This window comes from Podarcis cretensis (assembly GCF_951804945.1).
Source record: "Podarcis cretensis genome assembly, chromosome: 9".
In the NCBI taxonomy this organism is placed as follows: domain Eukaryota; kingdom Metazoa; phylum Chordata; class Lepidosauria; order Squamata; family Lacertidae; genus Podarcis; species Podarcis cretensis.
The window spans coordinates 62,750,171-62,769,711 of NC_137178.1; the positions used below are offsets into that span (position 1 = coordinate 62,750,171).

General features: G+C 42.1%; 1 protein-coding gene across 3 annotated transcripts in view; it reads right to left on the reverse strand.

Annotated features, from left to right (window-relative positions):
* Nucleotides 1-19,541, reverse strand: part of KLHL5 (kelch like family member 5) — a 52,017-nt gene that overhangs the window by 5,756 nt on the left and 26,720 nt on the right. For all 3 annotated transcript variants that reach the window (XM_079989702.1, XM_079989703.1, XM_079989701.1), the window contains 5 exons: nt 15,387-15,523; nt 14,308-14,504; nt 7,257-7,469; nt 4,956-5,142; nt 1,498-1,722 (listed from right to left, as the gene is read on the reverse strand). In XM_079989702.1, the coding sequence (XP_079845828.1) occupies nt 1,498-1,722; nt 4,956-5,142; nt 7,257-7,469; nt 14,308-14,504; nt 15,387-15,523 (959 nt within the window). The remainder of the gene's footprint in view (nt 1-1,497; nt 1,723-4,955; nt 5,143-7,256; nt 7,470-14,307; nt 14,505-15,386; nt 15,524-19,541) is intronic.

Sequence of the window (19,541 nt, forward strand, 5' to 3'; positions counted from 1 at the left end):
GCAGTGGTTTCAAAAACGGTCACATAATCAAAAATGCTTCGCTCATCTATTTTTCTGAGGAGGAAATCGGAACTAGGGCTTCTACAGAGTATTTTGAGACTCAGATGTAACCCTGGCCAAACTACTGAAAGGCATCCTACAATACATCCAACATCTTGTCCATCCGTATCTCCACTACATTACAACATATTTTTAAAGGAACATCCATTCATTCCTTTAGTAATTAATTCATTAATTTTCTGCCAAAGGAACCGAGGCTGCAGTGTTTATGGGGATGGATAAACTGCCTCTCAGGAAAGCCTGCCTACTGTCATTGATCACCTCATTTAAGAATCCTGATAATTTCACCCCAAAGTTCAAAAGCTGCTGGTGTACAGGAACAGAGAAACACTTGAGCCTTGACAAGCAGACATATCACAATATTTCTATAATATCCCTATCCTGCAACTGCCAATTAAGAATACGAAAACTCTCCAGTCCCTCACTCAAAATTAATGAAATGGGAAAAAGGGGGGAAAAAAGATTATCTCTTGGTTTTGGAGCCATTAGGTTTTGACTGCTACAATGTTTCCAGTCTTCTTTCTGTCAAAAGAAGGTCCAGTGACTTTCTCCCACTCTTCAAAGGAAAGTCAATCTCGATACAGTGGTACCTCGGGTTACATACGCTTCAGGTTACACACTCCGCTAACCCAGAAATAGTGCTTCAGGTTAAGAACTTTGCTTCAGGATAAGAACAGAAATCGGGCTCTGGTGGCGCGGCGGCAGCAGGAGGTCCCATTAGCTAAAGTGGTGCCTCAGGTTAACAGTTTCAGGTTAAGAACAGACCTCCGGAACGAATTAAGTACTTAACACGAGGTACCACTGTATTTGGGGGGGGGGGTGTTTTAAGATGCCGTATAAAAAGTGTCTCAGAGAATTGCACATACAGTGGTGCCCCGCAAGACGAACGCCTCGCAAGACGGAAAACCCGCTAGACGAAAGGGTTTTCCGTTTTGGAGGCGCTTCGCAAGACGAAAATGTCTTGCGAGTTCCTGCGGGGTTTTTCCCCCTTTCCCCCCCTTTTCCTAAGCCCTAAGCTGCTTATCAGCTGATCTGCTGATAAGCCGCTTATCAGCTGATCCGCTAAAAGCCGCTAAACCGCTAATAGCGCTAATCCGCTAAGCTGTCAATGGGCTTGCTTCGCAAGACGAAAAAACCGCTAGACGAAGAGCCTCACGGAATGGATTAATTTCGTCTTGCGAGGCACCACTGTACCTACATGCAATATAGTGACCATACTTTTACTTCCCAAGCATGACACATAGGAAAGGATAATTCTGGAGATGACAATTAAATTAAAACCTTTAGTTTGATTCTGATTTTTGTCTCTTACAAATTACCTACTACTGATATCGAATGTACCAAAGAAGCCCAAGTAGCAATTTCAAGGAAGCATGTCATTGAAATGAGCTGATCACACCACATATCTTGCTTTTAGTTATAAAAATAGATACATACCCAGACCATGTCGGTGAGTGGACATAGGTGGCATCACACTCCAAGTTTTTGTTTTTGGGTTGTAACACTCCACTGTATTCAGTGTTTTCAGTCCATCTCTACCACCAACAACATACAACTTATCATCTAATACTGCCACTCCAAATTGTAGTCTTCTTCCATTCATATTTGCTACAGGAGTCCACATATTGGTACGGAGATCATACTTTTCAATGCTTGTTGCTCCTTAGCAGTAGTATAAAATAATATTAATTTAAAAACTCAAATCTTTGTGATCACTTTCCACAAAAATACAATAGATATGGTTCAGATAGTGATAAACAATCTGATTACTTCTTTAAAAAGTGAATTATTCCCAACATACACACACGATACATTAGTTCTCATGTAGTTTCAAAGTACATACTTGAGATGTGATGTCAATAGCGATTACATAAATAAGGTTCCAAATAATCATTTGCTAAATATTTTGTCCTGCCAAATCTGAACGGACTGTTAACAACAATTTATGGACAGATATAAAATCAACTAGTTTGTAGAACTATGTTCTGTCACACTTTCCTGGAATTTATATTTGCTCTCTCCTCAATATGTGTAACAAAATTTCTTCATTCATGCAATATGAAATATTAACTGAAGCTATAAAGAAATGTTCTGCAAGTTCAGCTGTATATTCAGAATCCATATTCAACACAGCATGAATGGTCACTTACAGGTGAAACTCGGAAAATTAGAATACAGTGGTGCCCCGCAAGACGAACGCCTCGGAAGACGAAAAACTCGCTAGACGAAGGAGTTTTTCGTTTTCTTAGCCGCTTCGCAAGACGCATCTCCCTATGGGCTTGCTTCGCAAAACGAAGCTTGCCTCGCAAGCTCTGGGGATAGCGGGGAAGCGCAGCGCGTCTTCCCCGCTGTTCCCGGACCTCTTTTGAAGCAAGGGGCGGCAGGGAGAAGATCGCTTCTCCCCATTGCCAGCCCCGCAATCTCCGGGGACAGAGGGGAAGGCGTGCCAGGGAGAAGACTGCTTCTCCCCGTTGCCTGCCCCGCAATCTCCGGGGACAGAGGGGAAGGCGTGCGCCTTCCCCTCTGTCCCCGGACCTGTTTAAAGCAAGGGGCGGCAGGGAGAAGATTGCTTCTCCCCATTGCCTGCCCCGCAATCTCCGGGGACAGAGGGGAAGGCGCGCGCCTTCCCCTCTGTCCCCGGACCTGGTAAAAGCAAGGGGCGGCGGGGAGAAGATTGCTTCTCCCCGTTGCCTGCCCCGCCTTCCCCTCTGTCCCCGGAGATTGCGGGGCAGGCAACGGGGAGAAGCAATCTTCTCCTCGCCGCCCCTTGCTTTAAACAGGTCCAGGGACAGAGGGGAAGGCGCGCGCCTTCCCCTCTGTCCCCAGACGGTCTCCATAGGAACGCATTGATTGATTTTCAATGCATTCCTATGGGAAACCGTGCTTCGCAAGATGAAAAACTCGCAAGAAGAAAAAACTTGCGGAACGAATTAATTTCGTCTTGCGAGGCACCACTGTATCATGGAAAAGTTCATTTATTTCAGTAATTCAACTTAAAAGGTGAAACTAATATATTTGCAGTCCTTGTTTTGCTAATTTCATTTAATATTCTAATTTTCTGAGATGGCTAATTTGGGGTTTTCATCAGCTGTAAGCCATGATCATCACAATTATAACAAATAACGGCTTGAAATATCTCGCTTTGCATGTCATGAGTCTATCTCATATATTAGTTTCACCTTTTAAATTGAATTACTGAAATAAATGAACTTTTCCATGATATTCTAATTTTCCAAGTTTCACCTGAATGCAATCATTACAAGAACTTTTAAATAAAATACTTTGGTAACTAGTAATTATTTAAATATACTGAGATAGCTTCGGGGGTTTTTGAACTATGAATACACAGCATTGTATGTATACATCTTTATTAACAATATTAATTTCTAGGATTATTTTTTGTCTTATTTCATTGAATATTTGTGTGCACAGTGGTGAAATAATATCATATAATAGTTTGTACTATAACTTCTTTTTCACTTGCATTTTTTCTTAATCAAAACAGGCAAACTTGTTGAACTTGATTAAGGTAAGGCTGGTATATTTTCACCAATAATATAACGGCCATCATGTGGTTATGTTTCCATTGATCATTTCTTAGATTAAGAAAGATATGAGATTGTAAAAGCAATGAGAAGTTCTGCATCCAGCCTAGGTGTGCTATTTTCATGGAACACATACCGTATTTTTCACCCCATAGGACGCACTTTTTCCCCTCCAAAAATGAAGGGGAAATCTGGGTGCGTCCTATGGGGCGAATGCAGGCTTTCGCTGAAGCTTGGAGAGCGAGAGGGGTCGGTGCGCACCGACCCCTCTCGCTCTCCAGGCTTCAGGAAGACATCCGCAGCCTAGGCAGCCCTGCAGGAGGTCTGGCAGGGCTGTCTAGGCTGCGGATAGCAGCCTGCTTCCCGGAGCATCGGGCGCCCGGCGCTTCGGGAGCACATCCGCAGCCTGGGCAGCCCTGCCGGAGGTCCGGCAGGGATGTCTAGGCTGCGGATAGCAGCCTGCTTCCCAGAGCGTCGGGCGCCCTGAAAGCAAAGCGCCCGGCGCTTCGGGAACACATCCGCAGCCTAGGCAGCCCTGTGGGAGTTCTCCGCAGGGCTCCCCACGCTGCGGATAGCAGCCTGCCACCTGGCAGGCGGTGCGCCCTGAAGCAGAGCACCCCGTGCGCCGGACAGACATCCGCAGCATGGGGAGCCCTGCAGGAGTTCCCTGCAGGGCTCCCCACACTGCGGATAGCAGCCTGCCGCCTTAGGCAGACATAGGCCAGCCCCACAAGCTCGGGGGACAGCAGGGAGGCGCAGCGCCGTTCCTCGACCTGGTTCAGTTTCCCTGACCTGCTTTTGGGGGGGAAATAAAGGAAAATTTTTTTCCTTTATTCCCCCCCCCCCAAAAAAAAAAAACCTAGGTGCATCCTATGGGACGGAGCGTCCTATGGGACGAAAAATACGGTACATTCCAGCAAGCTGAACCCTTCAGTTCCACCCACCCAAACCCCACCCTCCTGTATTTCAGGTGGGTTTACAGGAAGGGGGGGGGGGTTACATGGTTGATATACATTTGTATGTTCATACTTAATCTTATTACTATAAGCCACAAATATTTTAAACACAGTTGCATAGTGCTTCACAGATTTTCCTTTGGGGGGAGGTGGGGGAGGGGAGAAGAGAACAGGGTGGTATTTACAAAATGCTAGCTAACAGGCATCCTTGCAGCCGGCTTTTATCTGGCTGAAACTAAGTCACACATTCGTAGGGCCAGTTTTCAGCTCTTGCACAAAGAGCAAAAAATATACTTTTGCACTGAACAGGTGAAAACACTTACAAATTAGCCTCTCAACTCCTGAAGTCATATGTGCATTTTCATCTGTAGTACAGGCATCCTATAATCCATACCTTTAGTCGCATCCATGCCTCCAACTGCAAACAACACGCCAACTGTAGATTTTCTAGGTTTTGTACGAGGACTTTGCAACATGGGCCGCCTCTCTGGCAACAGATGGTATTTCATTGCTTCCATAATGAGTTTTTGACATTCAATGTCATCTCTGAAGAGTGCATTGTTTTCCATATCTGCTAAAAACTAGAAAAAGGAGAAGACGATGTGCTGAACTTGAGTAAAGCAACAGGAATATTCTGAACATAAAATGCCAAATTAACACAACTAACCTACAATCAATACAGAGAGTAAAATGTTGGTGTAAAGGCAGGGATTTTGATAGAGAAGATTACAGAGATAAATGAACACAACTTCTGTTCTTTAAAGTTTAGCTAATACCTTCCCTGGGTGGGCATTTGGATCAGTATTGCAGTACTAAGGCTGTTTTCCTGATTAAAATTTACACACACACCCCAATCTGCTTTTTGTTCTTTTACAGGAAATTACATGTACACAGGTTTTCGTGTGTGCATGCCCATCATTTGGAACAGCATTTATGTCTTCCTTTTGTTATGATCTTTCAAACATACAGATAAAATTTTATACAGTACTGCTATCTAGTTGATAGACTCCAACCACTGCCAACCTCCAAAACACTTTATAATGAAAGGAACAGAATACAGAATGAAATCACATTGTACTGTGCCAGTTTTCAACAAAGACCAATAAACCTTGGTCAAGGTTGACTTGGCATGCTTTATTCCTAACATACCTGTACTGGCTGCAACATAACACTTCTCCCATAATGTTATGGCTCCTTTGAATAAATTATTGTGATTCTTGATTTAGTGAATCTTGCTTCAGTTTGCAGTATGTAACTTTTGCTGTATGCAAACCATTAATAATTCAGCATACTGCCTATCTTAGTTTTGATCTTGGTCACTTTCAACCACATGCTACAAATTCATAGTCATAATAAATAACAAGATGAAAAATGAAAAAATCATCTTCAGATACTCTGAAGCAGAGGTCGCTTCAACCTTATAACTGTTGATGACTGTTATGGAAGTTGGTTCCATAGGGAAGGGCAAGGGATTTTTAAAGGGATAGATGACCAGAATTAGCTTTAGTATGTATAAAGGGACATGAATCCAGTATCCCTATTCAGACCATGTCTCTCCATAGTTTTTAGTTTGGTAATTAGTATCTGATGAAGTGTGTATTACACATGAAAGCTCATACCTTGAAAGCTTATATTTAGTCGCTTAAAGGTGCCACTGGAATTATTAAAAAAATTATTTTCCATCTTTCATCTTGTTATTTATTATCACATGCTATAAGGCATACTTTTAGAAAGATGTTCATGGCAGGTGGCCTTCATCTTGGTGAATCATGTTTGAATATGCTGCTTCATTAGCTTTAAGTGTTTTACTAAATTTTGATTTTCTTTTGCAAGCTGTCCTGGGAATTGGTTTTGAAGGGCAGGGTAAAGAGAAAACAATTTGCACCGGCTTGTTCTGTAACAGGGATGGGGAAATTCCAGCATACAGGCCAGCTTTGGCCTTTCCTGAACAAGGCAGGACTGAACTCCTCAGGCATCAGTTGATACAAACCACTTCCTGAAAATTGAAACCCCTGCTAAAATGGGAGGGGGGGCACTCAATTTTAGCTGTGGTTTCAGTGGAAATCACTCCTGGAGCAAGGATGAACAACTGATAAAACAGGAAAGCCAAATCTGCTTTCTGATTGGTGATGGGGGCAGATGCACCTTGCTGTCTGCACAGTGCTTAGAAGTCCGGACATCAGAACTTCAAAGTGCCAAATCATCTGACAACATTGTGATATCAGGTGATCCGACAGGTGGGGCTGCCCACATGTCAAATTTCCCCCCTTGATGTCAATCCTGAAACAGATCTGCCCCACAGAACCAAAAAAATTCCCTACTGCTCCTCTAGAATAACCATGGATGCAATTACCGGTAGTTTCTTTTCCTACACAAGACCCATATACAAAATTAATCAGAATCTTTGTCTTAAGAACATTGAGTAAATGTAAAATATGAAAGATGTTCAAAACAAACATTTATTTATAAAAGAACCAATTCAGCTATAGGTCCTCGGGGAAACCGCTCCCTAATTGTTAAAAGCTTACATTACCACAGTGTGTTATGGGTGGCACTGTATTAATGGTAAGCTGATTCCCTGCATGAATGCAGAGGTTTCCAAGTGGGAGGCAACCAAACCATATCACCTTAATTTACTGGTATCAATTGGTGAAAGATGAAAGAAGAGCTGTACAGATTGCAAGCATTTATTTACCTGTGGTGCAAGTAATGGCAGCCTGATGTATGCCAGGAGGTTGCTGAGATCCATCTTTCTTTGTTCCAAATCATGTCTCACCCACGTAAGCAATGCATTGAGGATGGTCTCTTCATTTGGAATATTCATATCATCACTTGCTAAAAGCTTTGCAATTTCAGTGGCTGGTAACAATAAAAATTCTTGGTTTCTAATTACTTCCATGAAATGATCCTACAAAGTTTAACAAACAAAACATCTCAATATTAATGGAGAGACAGACCTTGTAAGGTATAACTGCAGGTGGATATGTATGCTGGAAAATAAGAACTGCTTGTTATGTAACTTCCCACTCCAGTTTTGCCAAGAAGTTTTACCTCTTTTCAGTTTCAGTCCCTTGTGGCAGGAAACTGCTGCCACCATGGCTCTGGAGTTAGAGCTGGTAGGTATGGCACTGCAGTGGTGGAAACAGTGGTGGGCCAGACAACAAGCATACAAACCCATCTTAAATTTGCGAAGACCTGTGTGCCTTAAAGAAAGGCAGAAGTCCAGGTCAGGATGCACATAACAGCAACTCCTAAAGTGTTGCTTAAGAAAAGTTGGGGTAGCCTGCCCTTTCCCTGGAGGTACTTAAGGGCTGTGTGTCCTTGAAGGAAAGCAGAAGCAAGAAGACGTGGGCCAGCAATCTCATGCTTTCAGCTCCTGAGAGAACCCTGTTCTTTATTTTGTAACATATGTAGCATTTATGTATATTTAAAATTGTAAACTGCCTTGGGTGGCACGGGAGAAAGGAAGTATATAAAGAAAACAAACAGAGGAAGCTTCGTTCAGCACTCAAAAGCTACCCAGATAAATTATTTGTCTGCAGAAAGTAGCACAAGCTACATGTTCCTTTGTGAATGTTTTTAATGTTGTACAGGGATTTGCATTTTCTTCCCTGAATCGGTGTGTTTAAGGCTTGTGCAAAATTTGGAATTTTTGGCAAGAAGAAAGATAAATGAAGACACTATGTTTTATGGAGCAGGTCCAGAGAACGAGCATTCCCTCTGACTGTTAACCTTGGGGCATTATAACAACAATCTTCTTGGGACGTGGGTAGCCAGGACCAACATACATACTGCCCAGGCTTGTGCCACGGGCAGGTCATTTTGGTGCTGCTAACACAGCAGTTTGATTTCACCCCTGGAGGCACACTCCATTGTCTCTTAAGACAGACAGATGCCCACTATTCTAGGGTTAATAGTAATAGTCTGCAGCATACCACACACTTCTTGGAAATCTTATTCAGTCATTACTTAAGAGTTTTAAGAGTCATCAGATATGGCCCATGTATTTTCTTTTCACATCTTTAGTTTTTATTTGGTGTTTTCAACATTACATCAAATAATGAAAGATACATTTAATACATAGAACAAAATAGAAAACGAAAGATAGGAGAAAGAGTAAAGAACAAAATTATAAACTGGGGAATAATCTCCAGTTTATATATAGGGTTCACAAACTGACATAAAGAGAAGCTAAACTATATTATTATTAATCATTTATAAACTGCAGTGCACAGATTAAAAATACAAGACAGTCCTTACCCAAAGGCTTACAACAGTAAAGACAGAACAGAAAAGGAAAAGGATCAGGTATGTGAATGGTGAAAAATCTTTTCTATCTGAAACCTCAGAAAGCCTTTGCCAGTCAGAGTAGATGGCTACTTGGGCAAATAGACTTGATATAAGGCAGCTTCCTATGCCTCAGGTCTGTCTGTATAAAATCACAATGTCACTGGAGATTGGGATCTTCTTTCCATTTCACTGCTATTTCACTCCTAGCTGCTGTCACTGGGTGAGAGGTAAGGCCCTTGTGTGGTACTGCTTCCTTGCACTCAAATCAAACACACAGAGAGAAAGTAAAATTCATGAACAAATCAACAACAACAGAGTCAAAAATATTTCTATTACTATTTGCATGTAACCATCAAAAGCCTGGCAAAATAAATACATTTTGAGTTGATTCCTAATGCCACCAATGTGGGGAGAAATTAGATCTTGAGCAGGAGGGAGTCTCATAAATGGGGTGTTGTCAGAAGAAAGGCCATAGCTTTCGTCCACTAATGACAGAACTAGTAGGACCACATGTGTAGAACTTAAAGCATGGGTCAGGAGGTATCCATGGAGACAGCCCTCAAATACTTGTGCCAGGATGCATCATACATCACGGACCTCACAAACGAACAATTAAGTCTGTCACTGGAATCCTGGATACTTGGAGAAGACCACAATGTGGATGAAAGCTCTAGACACTTAACCATCTGCCCAACATTTATTTTGTTTCTCACATTTATACCTCACCTTTACTCTATCATGGAACCCATGGTGCCATGCATGTAGTACACCTATCCTGGCATCGACCAGATCCAGCTCTGCTAAGCTAAGGCAGACCATAACCCTGATCTGCCTGAAGACAAGCAGAATATGCTGAGCTTTGAAGGGAATGAGAGTTACTAGGATTAGGTCTTGCAAATCAGCTCCTACACCCTAGCACTTAGTGACTGCACTTGGTTTGAATGAATTCATGCCTCCCGTTTACTGTCATCAATTTCCCTCTTGCAATGCAATCTATGCATATTTACTTAGAAGTCAATTCCTATTATGGACAATGGGGTTACTCCCTAGCAAGTGAGTATAGATAGATGACTTCAGCCCAAGCTCCATTTCCCAACACACCTGCAGAAAATTTGCAAAAGCATTGCAAGTAAAATCATCTATCTCATATACTTCAAGCTCCTATTGGCCACCATAAGGGCTAAAATGTGGAACACTGAATTTTGTACAACACATCACATTCTGCACTTGGGCTTCTAACAATATAATAAAGATATAAACCTTATTGCTTAAAATGAACAGTGCAATGAATAGAGTATAAAAATTGAGGAACATTATATTATTTTAATACAGGAGCAACACCCTCTTGCAAACTGAAGTGACACAGAACTGAAATCTGTCTTACTTATTTATATGTCAAGCTTTAGTACGTGAAACGAAACCATGCCAACCATTTCAAGAAACACTAAACGTACTGTTCCATTAATGAAAGCCTATTAGTTTAGATCAGTCCTCTTGAGATTACTTGCTCGAAGATCTCATAAACCAAGAAATACTTCAACTGAATCTTTGGCAGGCCCGCACACAGTTGTTTTCGTTTAAAATTAGTTGTGAAGTTGCATTATTGAACAACTCCTAGTTTCATATAAAAGCCTTACAAAAGAGCTTTTTATAAGACTGGATGCTTTAACTGCATATATATACATCCTACATGGAGTAAACAGCTCCTTAGATAAGGCTACATATGAACAGGGCCAACTGGAATGCCAAAACAGGTTTAAATGGAACTATAAATATTTCACATTTATTATACATTAATATTTTTTAAGCCTTCATAAGAAGCAAAACAGTGTGGAGATGCAACAGAAAGCGGCTGGGGGGGGGGTGGGATGACTCCTGCTCACCCCCTTGGCTGTTGGCCTGTGGGGTTCCAGGGTTTTTTTGTTTGTCCGCCATGCTGGGATGTCATAAAGATGTTTGGAATCTGTGCCACCAATGGGTGGATGACACTCATCTCTCCCTCCCTCCCTGCTTTCCATCACATTCCAGGGAAGCTGTGGAAGTGCTGAACCAGTGTATGAAGTTGGTAATAGATTGAATGATAGCAAGAAAACTACAACTTAATCCAGACAAGACAACATGCTCTTGGTTAATAGAATAGATCTAGAAATAGGAGTTCAACCTGTGCTGCATGGGGTAACATTTCTCTGAAAACACAGCTTTGTACTGTTTGTATTGAGTTGTATTTTACTAATTACCCTCCTTAAAGGACGCTGAGGAAAGGCAAGAGTGTAAATATTTTAAATAAACAAATGAAGCAAGCATGCACAAATGCTCCCTACTTTGCCTTTTCTGCTATTTACCACCATTTGAAGCACAATGCACAATAAACTGCTTTTAATAAGGTACAGTGTTTTAGCAATGGTATAGGTACACTGCACACTTATTATAATACTTTTAAAAATAAACATAAAATGGTTGCTGTTTTTAGTGCCAACATTTCCTTGCTTTCAAGCAGTTTTTAAGCAAATGAAATTAGTAGGGGATTTATTCTACATGAACATTCAATTGAACTACAGATTTCTATTCTGTTTCCATGGCAACATTCGTTTCAAACCATTATTACTAAAATTGAATTTCACGTCTCTGTTGGAACTAAACAACATTAAAAAAGGCCCTTGGAAGGGTTCATCTAGCACAACTAATTACTCTGGAAAATAGCTTTCTAAAATCCAACTAATTTAAATTTCATTCCTGTCAAACTATTAAAGGTTATAATTGTGTCACTGTTTATTGCAGTGTCAATAGCTTCAAGGTAGCTATTTCAATGGCCACAGCTTTATAATACGTCTCAAAAGCTTCTTAACAGAGGAGGAAATGGTGCATCAAAAGCATACAAAAGGTAGAAAGGCAAATGATCACGAACCACTGGGAAAAAAACAGAAAGGATATACCTTGCCTGTCTGAATTCTTGAGATGAAATCTTTAGCAAAAGTAGGAACAATTCTTTAACAGTTTGAGTCTAACATTATTCTAGGCAGAACTCAGACAGATGGAAAGGAAACAAACTAGTCTACTGCGGATACTGCGCATAGATTATTCTCATAGGCTCAACAGAGTACTGTCTACTCTCTCGGCCTATTGACACATGCACAGGAAGTGTATCAGGGTCCCCCCCCCCCAATCAGTTCAATCTTAGTTATTTGTACTCTCAAACTGTGCCAGAGTACATTATGCTCAAAGTGTGCTACTGGAGAACTGTCCAAACCTACTTATTAATTATGTGGGCAAGTAAAGTGATGGATCAAGTGCAAAGTACTAGACCTGCATTGGATTACCCCAATGAAATTGACTGGCAACAGGTCAGGGCAGACAAAAGAAAGTACTTACTTGCATAAGATGATTGATTTATGGAATTCCCTGCCAGAAGATGCAAGGACGGCTGCTGGTTTCAAAAGGGATTAGAGACATTCGTGAAGAAAGAGTCTACCAATGGCAACTAGCTATTATAGCCAAATAGGATACATACTTCTGAATACCAGGCACCACTAAGCTCTCTTTTATAGATGCTCAGAGCATGTACTTTACACATTACAACAGTTCACCATATATCTACAAATCTGTGGAAGCACTGAGGACCAATTTCATATTTTGCAGAAGTAACCCAACTTGAGAGCAAGACGGCAGGTGAGTGGTGGAACACAGAGATCAGTTTATCTCTGTACCACACACCTGCCAAGTTGTTCTGAATACAGTCATACCTCAGGTTAAAGATGCTTCAGATTGAGCGTTTTCAGGTTGCGTCCTGCGGTGACCCAGAAGTAATGGAATGGGTTACTTCCGGGTTTCGCCGCTCGTGCAGACGCTCAAATGATGTCACGCGCAAGCGCAGAAGCGGCTAATTGCGACCTGAGCAAACGTGGGTTGCGTTCTGCTCAGGTTGCGAACGGGGCTCCTGAACAGATCTCGTTTGCGACCAGAGGTACCACTGTATACTGATATACAGTGGTACCTCAGGTTAAGTACTTAATTCGTTCCAGAGGTCCGTACTTAACCTGAAACTGTTCTTAACCTGAAGACCACTTTAGCTAATGGGGCCTCCTGCTGCTGCCGCGCCGCCGAAGCCCAATTTCTGTTCTTATCCTGAAGGAAAGTTCTTAACCTGAAGCACTATTTCTGGGTTAGTGGAGTCTGTAACCTGAAGCGTATGTAACCTGAAGCGTATGTAACCCGAGGTACCACTGTAATTTATTAAATACATAACTTGCCCTTCATTCCAAAGGAGCGCAGGGTGGAAAAAAGAGAACTAGTAAAAAAAAAAATACAATAAAAAAAAAGATAACGTATTTGAAACATTTTAAAAACAAGAACATCAAAAGTTTATATATCAATAAATCAGCTGAAAAATATTAATTATTTAGATTACAATCAAACCCCCATACACATATCAGGCTGGGGGGGCGGGGTTGGATTGAGCAGTGGCATTCCTTTGCTTTCTTCTGCCAGCCATCTACCACTCCACTGGCCCAGACCTTTCCCTTCTGCCTGAAAGTGCAGGAAGGTGGAAGGCCTGCCAGCAGTATCCCTGCTGACAGAAAGTCCCAAAACGGGGCATTCTGAAGGTGGAACTGAGCTGGCCTCGAATCCACTTGATCTGAGCTGCTCTCACACCTAGCACAGACTCATTGCAAGACCAACTGCTGGTGCAAGGATCGTGCCTGATTTGCCTGTCCCCTTTGCCCAGCCTTCCACTGCTGCTTCAATGAGCAACTTAGCTCCAGAAAGCCTCAGCGACAGCAACTGAAACTTTGGATTGCTTTGCCAGTGAGTGTGCTAAACCAATTGCATCAGAAAGGAAAATACCAGATGAAAGTGGAACAGAAAATACCAAACGAATGTCAGAACCGACTGACCCATCCCAAGTGTGTGTGTATATAGGAGTGCTCTTTCTACGTGCTAAAAGCACTTCAGATATCATCACCACAAATATCATTATCCCAGCAATCAACAGTCCCCTAGGGTAGGGAAATTTCTTTTTCACGTCAGACACGGAGCAGCTTGCCCAAAGCAAATCAGTTGACAGCAGAGATTACGAGAACCATGAGTTTCCACCTCACTATCTTATCCATAAGCCATGCCAGCTATTGGGGGGACATATTCTGCAGTACCCAAAACATTGTTATTCTCTTCCCTAGATCCCTGTAAAATAAAATAAATCCAGAGGGCAGAATTCAATGGGTCCCACCAATGGAAGCCCTGCACAAGAGTTTCTGCTTGAGCAGTGGGACTTTTGTCCCTTTCCTCCCCCTGCAACCACTAAAATTGGTTTTTGTGAGTCAAAGAACTTGCAGAACAGTGGGGGGGGGGAGGGGGGATCATTCGGTCTGGCAAGCCAAAATACCTGCTCTGACAGAATGATCACCTTAAAGCAATGTTCCTTAATAAACAGACAGTAGATGCACATATAAACAACTTACCATGGTGTAATTGTGGGCTACTTTGTGCAAATCCGTGCAACCCTGTGCATCTGCAAAGGACCGGATTCCAAGGCAATTTGATGGATGAAGCTGCTTCATTAAAAATTTACAGCAAGCTTCTACAACCTGAGAGAGCTGAAGAATACATGCTGTAGATAACAGGCACTCAATATTATCTTCTTTTAATTCAAGGCGACCTAGAAGAGTCCAAAAGAAGTTTAAGGTATTTAGGAAATAATAATATTACAAGAGCAACTCTGCTAGATCGGACCAATCTAAGGGAGGGGAGAGAAAGCTCTCTGGAGTGGACCCAGACTAAGTTAGTGGAACTTGGGTGAAATCAATGGGAAAGTTAGTCATGACCAGTTATATTGATTTCAATAGGAATTTAGTGGAAGTGCAAATTAGTTAGTCTTCATCCAACCCAATCTCTCCACACCATTCAAAATTTAACAAACCCCTATCTATTATGTCCTCCTAAATCATATTTTTTCTAAATGAAAAAACCCCAAATGCACTAGTCTTTTCTCATAAGCTAGACTCCTAGCCTCCGGCAAGGACAACTTTGTGTTCATGAGGTTGGAGTGGCATAGAGGGAAGAAGCTGTGTTGCCATTTTAACTGCCTGGTTTCCAACTACAGGTCTGAGCTGTGTCCCCGGCTGGTACAGGGATGAGCTGGCTCAGACAGGCCAAAAGGAAGACCTTTTCACTCAAATCCTTTCCTGGGCCATAAAAAGGAGTTTTTGCAGTCTTCCCTATTTATATATTTACTTATACTTTCACACTGCTAATAACTGAAGTCATCAGCATGGTTAACAAGAAACACCAATACCGCAAAACACAATAAACATCTATATTTGGTTGGCTTTGTGGCCTGTACCCCACAGTTACCAGGTTATTACCAGGTAAGTTAAGAGGGAATAAATGAGACAGTACAGATTTGGGGGAACCACTGTATCAGGAGTTGGGTTTTGTTGATATTTGAATAAACAGCCCCTTCCCTTCACAGCAGGTGAGAAAGCTAATAAAATAAACAAATGTACATACATTAGACAACTTTACCAGCCACTTTCATTACCTGTATATGCATATTGCACCAAAGCCCATAGTGCATTTGGCTCAACACCCTCCATTTTGATTTCTTCTTGTCTTGCCTCTCTTACATCATTAGTAAACATGGCGGCAAAGTAGTCCGAGACAGAAGACAACACTAATCTGTAACCATATGAAACAAAAGATGTGAAAATGACATTCACATTAATGGCTTCATTATTCACGCCCTTGAAAGAAGAATATTTCTGAAAACATTTTGAATGTGACAAACTATGATATCATCTACTTCTCAATATGTTTCTTAACCTACCTCTTTGGTGCTTTACAACTTCACTTCCCAATAAAAATACCACTTAAAGCTAATCTGAATTTTGAGACAAAAATGAGAAATTTTTGGCGAAATGCAGCTCAATGGGTGCTTTTGTTGTTGTTGTTGTTTAGTCGTTTAGTCGTGTCCGACTCTTCGTGACCCCATGGACCAGAGAACGCCAGGCACTCCTGTCCTCCACTGCCCCCCGCAGCTTGGTCAGACTCATGCTGGTAACCTCGAAAACACTATCCAACCATCTCGTCCTCTGTCGCCCCCTTCTCCTTGTGCCCGCCATCTTTCCCAACATCAGGGTCTTCTCCAGGGAGTCTTCTCTTCTCATGAGGTGGCCAAAGTACTGGAGCCTCAGCTTCACAATCTGTCCTTCCAGTGAGCACTCAGGACTGATTTCCTTCAGAATGGAGAGGTTTGATCTTCTTGCAGTCCATGGGACTCTCAAGAGTCTCCTCCAGCACCATAATTCAAAAGCATCAATTCTTCGGCGATCAGCCTTCTTTATGGTCCAGCTCTCACTTCCATACATCACTACTGGGAAAACCATAGCTTTAACTATACGGACCTTTGTTGGCAAGGTGATGTCTCTACTTCTCAAGATGCTGTCTAGGCCTGTCATTGCCCTTCTCCCAAGAAGCAGGCGTCTTTTAATTTTGTGACTGCTGTCACCATCTGCAGTGATCATGGAGCCCAAGAAAGTAAAATCTCTCACTGCCTCCATTTCTTCCCCTTCTATTTGCCAGGAGGTGATGGGACCAGTAGCCATGATCTTCGTTTTTTTGATGTTGAGCTTCAGACCATATTTTGCACCCCCCTCTTTCACCCTCAATAAAAGGTTCTTTAATTCCTCCTCACTTTCTGCCATCAAAGTTGTGTCATCTGCATATCTGAGGTTGTTGATATTTCTTCCGGCAATCTTAATTCCGGCTAGGGATTCATCCAGCCCTGCCTTTCGCATGATGAATTCTGCATATAAGTTAAATAAGCAGGGAGACAAAATGCAGCCTTGTCGTACTCCTTTCCCAATTTTGAACCAGTCAGTTGTTCCATATCCAGTTCTAACTGTAGCTTCTTGTCCCACATAGAGATTTCTCAGGAGACAGATGAGGTGATCAGGCACTCCCATTTCTTTAAGAACTTGCCATAGTTTGCCATGGTCGACACAGTCAAAGGCTTTTGCATAGTCAATGAAGCAGAAGTAAATGTCTTTCTGGAACTCTCTAGCTTTCTCCATAATCCAGCGCATGTTTGCAATTTGGTCTCTGGTTCCTCTGCCTCTTCTAAATCCAGCTTGCACTTCTGGGAGTTCTCGGTCCACATACTGCTTGAGCCTTCCTTGTAGAATTTTAAGCATAACCTTGCTAGCGTGAGAAATTAGTGCAATTGTGCGATAGTTGGAGCATTCTTTGGCACTGCCCTTCTTTGGGATTGGGATGTAGACTGATCTTCTCCAATCTTCTGGCCACTGCTGAGTTTTCCAAACTTGCTGGCATATTGAGTGTAGCACCTTAACAGCATCATCTTTTAAAATTTTAAATAGTTCAGCTGGAATACCATCACTTCCACTGGCCTTGTTATTTGCAGTGCTTTCTAAGGCCCATTTGACTTCACTCTCCAGGATGTCTGGCTCAAGGTCAGCAACCACACTACCTGGGGTATATGAGACATCCGTTTCTTTCTGGTATAATTCCTCTGTGTATTCTTGCCACCTCTTCTTTATGTCTTCTGCTTCTGTTAGGTCCTTTCCACTTTTGTCCTTTATTATGGAAATCTTTGTACGAAATGTTCCTTTCATATCTCCAATTTTCTTGAACAGATCTCTGGTTCTTCCCATTCTATTGCTTTCCTCTATTTCTTTGCATTGCTTGTTTAAGAAGGTCTTCTTGTCTCTCCTTGCTATTCTTTGGAAATCTGCATTCAATTTCCTGTATGTTTCACGATCTCCCTTGCATTTTGCTTGCCTTCTCTCCCCCGCTATTTGTAAGGCCTCATTGGACAGCCACTTTGCTTTCTTGCATTTCCTTTTCATTGGGATGGTTTTCGTTGCTGCCTCCTGTATAATGTTACGAGCCTCCATCCATAGTTCTTCAGGCACTCTGTCCACCAAATCTAAATCCTTAAACCTGTTCCTCACTTCCACTGTGTATTCATAAGGGATTTGACTTAGATTGTATCTTACCGGCCCAGTGGTTTTTCCTACTTTCTTCAGTTTAAGCTTGAATTTTGCTATAAGAAGCTGATGATCTGAGCCACAGTCAGCTCCAGGTCTTGTTTTTGCTGACTGTATAGAGCTTCTCCATCTTTGGCTGCAGAGAATATAATCAATCTGATTTCGATGCTGCCCATCTGGTGATGTCCATGTGTAGAGTCGTCTCTTGTGTTGTTGGAAAAGCGTGTTTGTGATGACCAGCTTGTTCTCTTGACAGAACTCTATTAGCCTTTGCCCTGCTTCGTTTTGATCTCCAAGGCCAAACTTGCCAGTTGTTCCTTTTATCTCTTGACTCCCTACTTTAGCATTCCAATCCCCTATAATGAGAAGAACATCCTTCTTTGGTGTCACTTCTATAAGGTGTTGTAAGTCTTCATAGAACTGGTCAATTTCAGTTTCTTCAGCACCAGTAGTTGGTGCATAAACTTGGATTACTGTGATGTTAAAAGGTCTGCCTTGGATTCGTATCGAGATCATTCTATCATTTTTGAGATTGCATCCCAGTACAGCTTTTGCCACTCTTTTGTTGACTATGAGGGCCACTCCATTTCTTTTACGGGTTTCTTGCCCACAGTAGTAGATATGATGGTCATCCGAACTGAATTCACGCATTCCCGTCCATTTTAGCTCACTGATGCCCAGGATGTCAATATTTATTCTTGCCATCTCATTTTTGACCACCTCCAACTTACCCATGTTCATGGTTCTTACATTCCAGGTTCCTATGCAATATTTTTCTTTACAGCATTGGACTTTCCTTTCGCTTCCGGGCATATCTGCAACTGAGCATCCTTTCGGCTTTGGCCCAGCCGCTTCATCAGCTCTGGATCTACTTGTACTTGCCCTCCGCTCTTCCCCAGTAGCATGTTGGACGCCTTCCGACCTGAGGGGCTCATCTTCCAGCGTCATAACTTTTATATGCCTGTTGTCTTTGTCCATGGAGTTTTCTTGGCAGGGATACTGGAGTGGCTTGCCGGTTCCTCCTCCAGGTGGATCACGTTTGGTCAAAACTCTCCACTATGACCTGTTCATCTTGGGTGCCCTGCTCGGCATAGTTCATAGCTTCTCTGAGTTCTTCAAGCCCCTTCGCCACGGCAAGGCAGTGATCCATGAAGGGGCAATGGGTGCTAGGACTGGGCAATATATCAATATATCCAAAATCAGTTTGAAGTTCACATCATGATAACTGTTTCATAATATTTGAGCTGGCAATATATTGTGAATTAAAATGTGTGTAAGAGCTAGGCAACATCTGGTTTTCAACATCGCGATAACTCACCAGCTAAACATCATGATAACTCATCAGCTAAAAACTGCAATGTTTTCAGCGGCTAAACCTTGCAGTGTTATCACCAGCAACGGTGCAATGTTATCACCTCACAATATCACCAGCTAAACTCTGCAACCTACCACAATGTCAGAAATAAGGATGGAACTATACAGAGGCGAAATGTCCTGGCAACTGCTAGTACTTAGGAGACTAAAACAGATAAATGACAATATTATCAATCATCACAAACATTTTCATCAGCGGGCAAGCCAAAATGCAACCCATCAGGAATTTTGGTTTTGGGCTTGGCTACCAAATGGTGGTATACAGAACAATCCAAAGTACAGCGATGAGACATAGTGAATACAAATAATCTGGG